The sequence below is a fragment of the Carica papaya genome, chromosome 1, assembly GCF_054855325.1.
Source record: "Carica papaya isolate Zhongbai chromosome 1, ASM5485532v1, whole genome shotgun sequence".
Taxonomy (NCBI): Eukaryota; Viridiplantae; Streptophyta; class Magnoliopsida; order Brassicales; family Caricaceae; genus Carica; species Carica papaya.
In genome coordinates this window covers 12172501-12185187 of record NC_142309.1, presented here as the reverse complement: position 1 = coordinate 12185187, position 12687 = coordinate 12172501, and the positions used below count along the sequence as shown (strand labels likewise).

The 12687-nt window shown below is 32.1% G+C and overlaps 1 protein-coding gene across 1 annotated transcript; it reads left to right on the top strand.

The window, feature by feature from the left end:
• The first annotated feature begins 8652 nt into the window (after window positions 1-8652).
• Window positions 8653-10298, top strand: LOC148269214 (uncharacterized). Its single transcript, XM_088211107.1, has 4 exons — window positions 8653-8742; window positions 8815-8933; window positions 9380-9579; window positions 10174-10298. Exons 1-4 carry the CDS (start codon window positions 8653-8655, stop codon window positions 10296-10298), a joined length of 534 nt encoding a protein of 177 aa, XP_088067233.1.
• Window positions 10299-12687: the final 2389 nt, after the last annotated feature.

Sequence of the window (12687 nt, the reverse complement as noted above, 5' to 3'; positions counted from 1 at the left end):
CACAATTATACTCACACATATATGTGCATATTACTCTATATATTTTTACACATGTTTATATTAGTACCATTCACACACAACATAATTATACCAATATTCACCCATACTTATACTTATACACGCACACACACATAACAATGTCTAGACATATACACACACACATAAGATTTACTTATTTATACGTATACATACACAATTTACACGAATACATACACATGCCTCATCACGTACATATATATACTACACACACATACATAACATTATATAAATATACCCTCACTACATATTATACATTGATTATATATTTATATACACACTTAGTTATAGTTTGCATACATAAATTCACACAGTATAAATATATTATTACACCAACAAACCTCATCACATATATATGCTAGCACTCACGTACGTATAAGCTTTCACCCATCTAATAACATATATGCATATATATATATATATGTTCCACATGCAATCACATGCTCATCTATAATTATATGCATATATATTCTTACAAACAATTTACATATGTATATATATAAAATACACTTTCATCACTTCACACAATATACAAATTTAGTTAACCATAATATACGCTTACATATATATGTATATATATGTGCACATACATAATATGAAAAACTATACACACACATAAACATTAAACATTTTCTTACACCAAAAACACATGCACACGTACTTTACACACACATATATTTACACATACCATTTATAAATTATACAAATAATAATGTCTTTGTATAGAATATTAACCCAATCTTACTTAGAGTTTAGTCGGAAAAGGTGTTGGGATCCCCAGTGGGTTTAGTCTAGAATCTTATCTAAATTCAACTACTGTTCGAATAATTCTCTCATTCATAAACAAGAAACACATGTATTAGATAGTATTAAACGATGACTAATTTTGAAAATGATACAACACGGAAAGAAAACTGATTTTACCTTGGACACGTGGTCCCCGTTGCTAGAGTCACCATGCGTTACCACATGCGCCACCGCATGCATGTTCATCAGAATCAACATGTGTCGCCGCATGCACCATCACTAGAATTGTCACATGCTGTCGCGAATAACTAGAACTCATGGTAAGGAATTGTGAGTTTAGATTTGGAGTGAATATGCGCCGAACTGCCACACGTGCTCCTCCTCCTCTTTTCGGACAGCCTCAGCTTCTTCTGGTTTCTCCATGTGAAACCGCTGTGCCGGTTCCTTTTTTCTAATGTGCGCGAATTTTCTTCCCTAATCGTGTATGTTGCATTCTCTTCTCTTTCTTTCGGTTTTGCCCACCCTCATCGCACACCTCCCTATCTGGCTTGCCACATGTTGGCTTCACAGTTGCCTTCTCTAAGCGTCGATTTCATAGCCGTGTGCCGATCTCCTTCAAACTGTGCACAAAGACTCCAACTTTGCACAAATCCAGAGTCCCTACGGATCTCGACCTTCCATTGTCATGTTGTGCTTTTTTTCTTCTCATTTTTCTTCTCTTTTTTCTCTCTTTTCCATGTTGCAAAACCTGCATAGGCCCTTCTGTTCTCGACCATCGCTCTTTCTCTCTCTCCCCTCTCTCCTTTCGAGGACCCTCTCTTTTCTCTCTCTCCCCTCTCTCCTTTCGAGGACCCTCTCTTCTTTACCTTAAAGGAAACTTATGGCCTGATTGGATGATTTGTATACTGGTTCATTAATGTTGGCCTGATTGGATGATTTGTATACTGGTTCATTAATGTTGGGTACGGTTCGAAATGTGCAAGATTCATTAATGTTCAAATTTAACCATGTTTGAATGATTGTCTATTAATGTCTGGTAGTGACAGCTATTTTTGTTTGAATTGACAGTATGATATGCTTGTATATTTGAACAAATTTTTTATTTTGCCCATATTTTATTGTATATAGTAATAAATAATAAATAAAAAGAGAAAATATTAAAAAAAATATGTAGTGTTAAATATAGAGATATATAAATATATTTAGTTAAATGTATACATATATATATATATATAATTAAAGATATATATACAAGTAAATATACTATATACATATATATAATTAAAATATTACATACATGGAAATGTTTACATGCAGGAAAATGCCTAGAGAGAGAGAGAGAGGGAATCTGTGAGAGAAAAATAAAAAATAAAAAACTGGGAAGTTGTAGGTTGGAGTGGAAATAAGGGTAATTTAGTAAATAAGAAAAAATCTTAAGGGTGTAATGAGAAAAAATAATCAAACCATTATAAAACTACCGAATCAGTGGTTTGAAAAAAAGAAAAAAATCATAGTATTGATGATCATGACTCAACCAGTAAAAAATCATACTATGTATTTAGAAATACAAACAAGCAAAAAAAAATCGTGAAAAAATCATACAATCTTCACTGAACCATCATCTAAGCAAGCCCTTAAGGTAGCCACATTCTCAGTGTCCGATCTCCTTTTAATGGACCTGGACCTTCAGTGTATCTCTTCATCTGGACTGTTTGATCGACATCTAAATACACGGTATGGTCCTGACCATTCATTTCTCTGCTTTTTCTAATTATTAGATTAGATAGATCTCGGCAGTTTATCCATGCGTCTGCCTAGGCGATCCATGTGACTTAAATGACCTCCTCTTATTAGCTCATTTTGACACCTCATTTAGTTAGGTGTCACAACTTCCTAAAATTTTACTTGGGCCTCATTTTTAAATATTTAATTTATTTTTGTTCTTTTTAATTGTAGGAGGACCCTAGAATTTTAATTTCTCATCATTTAGGTCCATAAACTCCTAATTTATAATTTTTTGCCTCTAATTTAATTTTTATATTTTTTTCTTGATTTTATTAATCTCTTTATTTTATCTATATTTTGATTAGATTAAGGCAGTTGTTACAAGAGTGTGTAGATCTTTTTTCTTTGTAAATATCATATAACCCATCTGGCTGCTTTCTAATGATCAATTATTGGATTACTCAAATATTTTCCCAATATTCCTATAGTGTAAGCAATAACATATACAAACTTGAGCATACATTATACTCCCAATTGTCAATTTATAGGGAATTTTTTGCATCTCTTTTAACTCAAAAGAGATGGCTTGTAGGAATTTTTTAGAAGATTATGCAGGAATTCTTTTAGGAGACTAAACTTCAAGGATGAAAACTATTATCAAAGAAGAAATTTTCATGTCAAATCATTAAGAGAAATATGAGAATGGAAGCGTATCTTAATCCATAAAGAATAGTTGTACGTTGGATTTGTGGCTTTTGGTTGTCGAAGTTGATAAGTAGAGGATTTTCTATAGAGGATAAGAAAGGAATTTCTCTTAACTTTTCTCTACAACTCTCTCTTTCTATCTTGCGAATGATAGGATTTTAGACAAGAGTATCCATATTTATACTTGAAGCGTACAACAATTTTTAACTTATTAAGTTATCTACTTTCTAATTTAGAACCATCATAAAATTAGAAGTTAGACTTTTGGTATGTATACGTAATTAAATTTCATTTTTTATATGAATGTTATCAAGTTTATGCCTTAAACTTAATTTGATTACTTTAATTAGATTTAACTTTTATAATAGCATATATAATGGTATGGTATATCCAACAAGTTGTCAAAACCTATGAGAGAAAAGCCATCAGAGAAGATAAACATTTTTTTGGCTTTTTTTCCTCCTAGCTTGTGGATGAGAATACCAATTTAAGAAGACTTTTTTTTAGCTTCTCTTGAATCTTTTGATTGAACAATAACCCCCTTCAATTTTGTACATGTAATTATTTCATTATAACGCCAATTGTTTAGTTTTTTCTGTAATGCTTTTGAGAGAGAAATCTCAAAATGACCAAATGTGCTAACAAGTGAGAGGTCATGCTCTATTTTTAGGCATTGAAGGGAGAGTTTGGATCATATTTGGAGATGAAAGAAGATTACAAAAAGACATTTAGGCAATCAATTCTTGGACATCTTTTCATTATTGATTCCAAATTTCATATTTTAATGATTTTTAACCGTATTGATTCCCAATCCTTTAGGTTTAACAATGTCCAAGCTTTCCTTCTTCACTCAATCTCTATATATCTAATAATAAATGATGTGAGCATGGACATAGATCAAGTTGGTGGAAAGGATATCTCAATACCAAGTGGGCCCATTATAAAATGGAGAGCTAAAAGATTACGACAAGCCTTCCAACTTTTTATCTAAGCATGGATCAATGAGGAAGATGGGTTTGGATCCATTAAAGAAGCCCAAGAAAAGAAAACAACAAGGCCATTAACCTAAAGATATAATAATATATACTATTCACCCCATGTACAAAAGGAAAATAAATAAGAAAATAGAAAAATTCCCATGGGATTTTATTTCCTAATCATTTGGAAAATCTTCATAATTAAAGATCAGCCAAGAGAAGAAATTGCTAATAAATTGCAAACTATCTTGAGAAAGAGGAAAACTTCTTAAATGTCAAATCTCATGAAAAAAAAAATATTTGAGAAAGAGAAAAATATCTTAGCAGAATTTCTTCTCCTAAATCAACCATAATTAATTAAGATATTTCATATTCAATATCTATCCTATTTTAGTTGTAATTTTCCTAATTTTTTTATAGTTTTTCATTCTAGTCTAAATTTATGCAATTTCTACTATTGATTAAGAGATTTTTTTTTCAATTATTCGCATGGACTACACTATAAATAAATATTCAATTTAAAGTTGTAATTCAATTTAGAATTTTTAGCTTATTAATAAAATTCAGGTATTCTTGTTTTAAGCTTCCAAGCTTGCAAGAGTGAGTGAGTGGGTCTTTGACCGACTTGTTGTGCTAAGAATTGGGATCACTTATCGAGATAAGTCTCGTGATATCTTTTCAATTCTAGTTCTTTATTTCTTTCTCAATTACCTTAGTTTTCACTCCCTGTCAAGTGCGGGTTAAGTAAGAAAGATTTGCTTAGGGTCTCGAGTTTCTGACTGCTGATATGTATGTAGAGTTTTGGATTCTGTTGTTGATCCCAGGTTCTGTATAAATTGAGCTTAGGCTCCGATAAATCTAATATCTTTTTAATTTACTATTTGTATTTATTTTCTTACATAAAATTAGCACTCGTTACATATAATATTAATTCATTTAGTTTGTTTTGAAGAATTCTTTTATGTTGTTATTATAATTAAAAAAAAGAAAGAGAGAGATTCTGAAAAAAAAAGTAGAATCTATGAAGAAAAGACAGAGAGCAAAAAAAAAGAGAGAGGTATGTGACTCCCTTGTTTTCTTTTTACACCATTACATTCAATATTCTACATTAACATCTGCATCACAGAAATTCAAGTGAGTCATAGAGTGCAACTGTCATTGGGGTATAATAATTAGGTATAACATTCTAGTTATATCCATAGGGATTAATCGGATCCTTGATGCTTTAAGTCTAGAATTTTTTTTTTCTGCTCCTAATTTCTTTATTTTTTAAATGTTTAGTTCTATTATATATTTAAATGGTTAATTATATCATAACTACTTAGCTATAAACATAAGAGCATAACATATTCTTCTTTTGTGTGCTTACTTTTGAACTTTTAAAGAATAAGATTCCATTTTAGGATTCTTTGCAGAGTCTTAAAAGAGAACCTTACTTGTCTTGATTCAAGAGATCCAATTCTAACACTCCACTTGATGGAAGAAGACATGAGAGGCAAACATGAGAGATTGTGAAGAAGTGATTTATTTATTTTTATTAAAATATTTTTGCAGATATGTCACAGCTTAATGAAACCAACCGATCTATGAACTTAGAAGAACACAAGAAAGCAAGGATGGATGACATGTACAATAGACTGAGCTTAGCCATTGAAGCTATAACAACAAGGATGGATGAGAGAGGTGGGGGAAAGAATCGTAGTCATCCTTGACGCCGACACTACCAGGATAATGATGAGTCACATGGTGACAATAATGAAGTCGGTAGAAGAGAAATTCATAGGAAGATGATGACATCAGATCCATCAAGATACATATACCCTTTTTAGAGAAAAAAATGATACAGAGACCTATCTCGAGTGAGAACAGAAGATAAAGTTGATCTTTGACTGCCACAACTATGGTAAAGCCAAGAAAGTAAAGCTAGCAGTAGTTGAGTTCATAGATTATACACTTGTTTGGTGAGATCAAGTGACCGTCCTTATGAGAAAAAATGGAGACTAACTTGTATCCACCTGGAGAGAGATGAAGTTTATTATGAGAAAGAGGTTTATCCCATCTTATTATGACAAGGAATTACACCAGAAACTCTAAAGATTGACATAGGGATCCCTCTCGATGGAAGATTACCACAAGGAGATAGAGATAACAATGATCATGGTTAGAGTTTATGCGAGTCTAGAAGCCACCATGGCCAGATTTCATAGTAGTCTGAACAAGGAGATTGCCAATGCTGTGGAACTGCATCACTACATAGATCTGGATGAGATAGTAAGCATGACTATGAAGATTGAGAAATATTTAAAGTATAGAGGTTTCTCTAGAAGTAATTCTCAGTCTACCCCTCAATTTAGTTCTAGATGGCCTAAAAAGGAAGAAAGAAAGAGATTTGAAGAAAAGAGGGACAAGCCAAACTATACTGAATCTAAAGATAACCCTAAACCACCTACTGTTACTCAAAGACCAAGTTCTATTAAGTATTTTAGGTACCTTAGAGTTGGACACATTATGTCACAATGCCCCAACAAAAATATCATGTTAATGCGAGACAATATCAAGATAGAGACTGTCAGTGAGTATAATAGTAATAATGATAGTAGAACATCATTAGATAATTATGAAGACAATTTAATAGCTCCAGTGCAGGGTGAGATATTGGGTATCCAAATAGCCTTAAATATACAACTAAAGAGACAGAAAATGATCAAAGAGAGAATATCTTTCACACCAGATGTCATATGAATGAGAATGTATGTAGACTGATCATAGACGAAGGTAGTTGTGCCAATGTGCTTTGTTAGTTGACAAGTTAGAGTTATCTTATATTAAACACCCTAACCCTTATAGACTACATTGGCTCAATGAGTATGGAGAAGTCAAGGTACACAAGCATATCAAGATTCCATTCTTCATAAGTAAATACAAAGATGAGGTATGATGTGATGCCATTTCCATGCATGCCAGTCATATCCTACTTAGACGACCATGATAGTATGATAGACATGTACATCACGACGGGTTCAAGAATCAATACTCTTTATGTCTAGATGACCTAAAATACATTTTGACACCTCTATCTCCAAAGGAGGTCTATGCTAATAAAATTAAAATCAAGAAATCTTTTGAAGAATATTCAGAAAAAGAAAAAAAAAGAAAGAAAAGAGGAAAAAAAGAAAAAGAATGGCCCATTAAAGAAAAAGAGGTTGAAAAAAATAAAGAAAGCCCATTGAGTGTAAAAGAGGCTCAATGAGAGAAAGTGAGAGAGAGAAAAAAAAGTGTTTATATGTGAGGGGGAGAGAAGTGAGGAGAGCGATTTGTGAGAAGTAAAGCTTATTTGTACTTTAGTACAAGTAAGTCTATCTAAAATTTTCTTACTTTAACACTTCTTTGCATAGTTCTGTTCTTTCTCTTTTGCAGGAATATGAAGATGTGTTCCTAGATGAGATTTAGGTTGGTCTACCACCACTATGAGGGTTCGAACATCAAATTGACTTTATCCCTGGAGCTTCAATTCCCAACTGCCTAGCCTATCAAAGTAATCATAAGGAGACAATGAACTTTAGCGTTAAACGAAGGAGTTGTTAGGTAAGGGACATATAAGAGAAAGTTTGAGCCTTTGTGATATTTGAATGTTACTTATGCCTAAAAATGAGTACTCCTAGAGGATGTGTGTGGATTGCTAAACCATCAACAAAACTATAGTAAAGTATAAAAACCTTATTTCTAGGTTAGATGATATGTTGGATGAATTAAGTGGCTCTACTATTTTTATTAAGATAGATTTTAAGAGTGGATACTACCAGATTATGATGAAACCTAATGATGAGTGGAAAACTACCTTTAAAACCAAGTATGAGTTGTATGAATGGTTAATAATGTCTTTTGGGTTATCAAATGCCCCTAACACCTTCATGAGACTTATGAACCATGTTTTACGTCCTTTTCTAGGTAAATTTATGATAGTTTACTTTGATGATATCCTAATTTACAACAAGTCTTTAGGGGATTACCTTAACATATCAGGTTTTTCCTTAAGGTCCTTAGGGAAGAATAGTTATATGTCAATGACAAGAAGTGTACCTTCTGCAGTGGAAAATTAATTTTTTTACGGTTTGTAGTTAGTGCCCAGGGTATTGAGGTGGATGAGGATAAGGTGAAAGCAATCAGAGAATGACTTACTCCGACATCAGCCAACGAGGTAAGGAGTTTTTATGGTTTGACATGCTTTTACTGCATGTTTATTAGGGATGTCAGTTCCATAACAGCACCATTGAATGAACTGGTAAAGAAAAATGTAAAATTTGTATGGACTGAAAAATAAGAGCATGTTTTTACTTTATTGAAAGACAAGTTATGTTCAACACCTATTTTAGTTTTACCTGACTTTAACAAAACTTTTGAGATAGAATGTGATGCTTTAGGTATTAGTATAGGAGTAGTTCTAATGCAGTAAGGGTGTCTCATGGTTTATTTCAGTGAAAAGCTTAATGGTGCACTGTTGAACTACTCAACCTATGACAAAGAGTTGTACGCCTTGGTGAGAGCGTTAAAGGTATAACAACAATATTTATTGTCAAAGGAGTTTGTGATCCACACAGACCATAAATCTCTAAAACATTTGAAGGATCAAGGTAAACTCAACCGTCGTCACAGTAAGTACATCGAGTTGATAAAATCTTGCTCCTATGTAATCAAGTATAAACAAGGTAAGGATGATATTGTTGCTGATGCATTATCTCACAGGTATACTTTGATTTATACACTTAGCTCGAAGTTGTTAGGATTTGAACATATTAAAGAGATGTATGCTAATGATAATAATTTTTTCACTATTTATCATACATGTGAGCATTCTGCATTCTATAAATTTTATAAGCATTATGGTTTTCTCGTTAAGAATATTAAGTTATGTGTGCCTAACTATTCAGTTAAGGAATTACTAGTGCCTGAGGCTCATAATGGGGATTGATAAGGCACTTTGGGGTAGCTAAAACTTTAGATATATTGAACGAGCACTTTTATTGGCTTAACATGAGGAAAGATGTTGAGCGCATTTGTAGTAGGTGCATTGCATGTAAGCATACCAAATCTGAAGTTCTACCTCATGGATTATACACATATTTACTTGTGCCTACAACATATTGGATAGATATATCTATGGATTTTGTATTAGGATTGCCTCGGAGCAGGAGAGGTAGTGATAATATATTTATCGTCGTTGATAGATTTAGTAAGATGACACCCTTCATTGTGTACCGTAAGGCTGATGATGTGACAAATATTACAAACCTATTTTTCATAGATGTTGTGAGACTTCATGACATTTCTAAGACAATTGTGAGTGATAGGGATGTGAAATTTCTTAATCACTTTTGGAGAGTTCTATGGGGTATATTAAGAACTAAGTTGTTATTCTCTACTGTATGTCACCCCCAGACTGATGGTCAGACTAAACTCGTTAATAGGACCTTAGGATCCTTGTTGAGAGCTGTAGTTGACCGAAATTTAAAAATATGGGAGGATTGTTTGCCTATGGTAGAATTTGTATATAATAGGAGCATTCATAGCTCTATAAGGTGTTTGCTTTTTGAGATTGTTTATGGTTTTAATCTTTTAACTTCGTTGGACCTCATACATTTACCTTTGTAGGAAATTCAGGATACCAATGGTTAGCAGAGAGCAAAACTTGTTCAAGCCATGCATGAGAAAGCCAGACAGCATATCCAGAAGAAAAATTAAACCTATGCATGACACGCCAATAAAGGAAGGAAACGAGTAGTTTTTCAACCTAGTGATTAAGTATGGGTTCATATGCGAAAGGAAAGATTTTTCAATCAACGAAAATCTAAGTTGGACCCCCGAGAAGACAGACCTTTTCAAGTTCTAGAGTGTATCAATGACAATGCCTACAAAATTAATCTCCTAGGTGAGTACAGTGTGTTTACTACCTTTAATGTTTCTGACCTTTTCTTTTTTGATTTAGGTCTAGATTTGAAGACGAATCTTTTTGAAGAGGTTAGAGATGATGTGAGTATGAATATAGGTCAAGTTGGAAAAAAGGATATCTCAATACTAAATAGACGCGCCCATTACAAGGGGGAGAGCTAAAAGATTACAATAAGTCTTCCAACTTTTTATCCAAGCATGGATCAATAAAGAAAATCGATTTGAACCCATTAAAGAAGCCCAAAAAAAGGAAACAACAAGGCCATTAACCTAAGGGTGTAATAGTATATATTGTTCATCCCAAGTACAAGAGGGAAACAAGCAAGAAAATGGAAAAATTCTGCAAGACATGTAAAAGAAAATTTTCCATGGGATTTTAGTTTCTAATCATGTGGGAAATCTTCACCATTAAAGATTAGCCAAGAGGAGAAATTACTCCTAAATTACAAGCTATCTTGAGAAAGAGAAAAATTCCTTAAATATCAAATCTTGTGGAAAAGAAAAATACTTGAAAAAAAAGAAAATATCTTGGCATAATTTCTTCCCCTAAATTAGCCATAATTAGTTAAGATATTCCATATTCAAAAAGTTTTCCTCATAGGAAAATCATATATATCCTATTTTAGTTGTAATTTTTTTAATTTTTGCTAGTTTTTTACTCTAATCTATATTTAATTTCTTATGTAAATTCTACCATTAATTAGGAGATTATTTTTTTTCTTATTATTTGCATAGCCTACACTATAAATAGGCATTCAATTTAGAATTTTCAAGTTATTAATAAAATTTAGATATTCTTGTTTTAAGCTTCCAAGCTTGCAAGAGTGAGTGAGTAGATTTTTGACCGATTTGTTGTACTAGGAATTGGGATCACTTATCGATGTAAGTCTCGTTGCATCTTTTCAATTCTAGTTTATTATTTTTTTCTCAGTTACCCTAGTTTTCACTCTCCTGTTGAGTGCAGGTTAAATAGAGAAGGTTTACTTAGGGTTTTGAGTTTCTGATTGTTGATGTATATGCGGAGTTTTGGATTCCGTTATTGATCCTAGGTTCAACATCAATAAGTTTAGGTTCAATTGCATCAAGTTTCTAAATTTGGGAGTTCAAATTAATTAAAAATATTAAATACTAGTTAATTCAACTAGTACTCGTGCTTTAGTTTACAACTTGAATATCAATGGTTCAAAATAAATGTTGGCCCTAACTGTAAGGCAATCCAAGAGGGGGATAATTTGGGTTTTCAAAATAATTAATCTTTTTTATCTTTTTCCTGCATTGCTATATTACAGCTAGTGAAGCCCCAAGTGATTGTGTTTATATAGCATCAGAATCATCATGTTTTTATCACTATCATATCACACAGGAGAACATTCATAATAGAAACAAAGAAAACACTCACACTATTCTATTTTCCTCTACACCAAAAGCTCAAGTGGTTGATGTACTCAAGTCATTAATCTTATAAACTGAAGTTTGCTTTTAAGTTGCATCAATAAAAGTTTATTCAAGAATATAAATCTCAAGTTGTCAAATATTATAAAGAATTCAACTTTAGTTGAATTATCACTACTCAAAATATAACCTTATTTAGTCAAGCTACTTCCCCTTAAACTCAACATCCATATATTTATATATATATAGACACATTGAAGAGTAAGTAAAAATCAAGTAATTTAAATAAGATGGTAGAAGTTGAAACTGTAGATAAATGTACAAGGATAAACCATTCACACAAGCATTTAAATAAATGTAAAAGGAAGAGAAAATTACACATACAATTCATAGAGGTCTGACCCCCCAACCTATACATATATATCTCCTCAAGCCACCACTTGAGAGTTTCACTAATTATCTTCTTAGTTAAAAAGCCTTGTTTTATACAAGGTTCACAAGCAAGCCATTTACAAGCTTTTTTTTGCACCCGGATCACAAACGAAGTAGTTCCTATGCAAAACACATGACTCACAAGTTACCATTTACATGCTCATTTTACACAAGGCTCACAAGCAACCATTTCCATGTTTGTTTTACACATAGCTCAGAAGCAACCATATGTACTCAAGAGTGAATAAATAAGTTAATTTTGGTATAAGTTTAAGCTCATTAGCAGATTTGTACTTCCATGAAATTTGTGAATGATGTGACTCGAATGTGATTCATTTTAAATTTAAGTGTCATTCAATTATGTTTTTAATTTTATTCAATACTATTTTTTAAAACTTTCATTTCATAAAATCTTTCTAAATATCATTTTGAAAATTCTAAAAGACGATAAAATATTTTCTTTGAGCCAATAATGAAAATTATCTACTTAAATTAAAAGAGATAATATATAAAGACTCATATCTTCAATTTTCTATTTGAAGCTCATCCACTTAGCCACTTGATTATCATATATACCATTTTCTTCTTTTTTTTCTTTTCACACATGAAGGCTTTAAGCTCCTTTTTATTGCATTGCAATTTCATTCTTAAACACTAACTTAAAGAAACATTAATATAAACAAGCATTTATCATTATATCAAAGCCAATACATATATTCCAACAAGA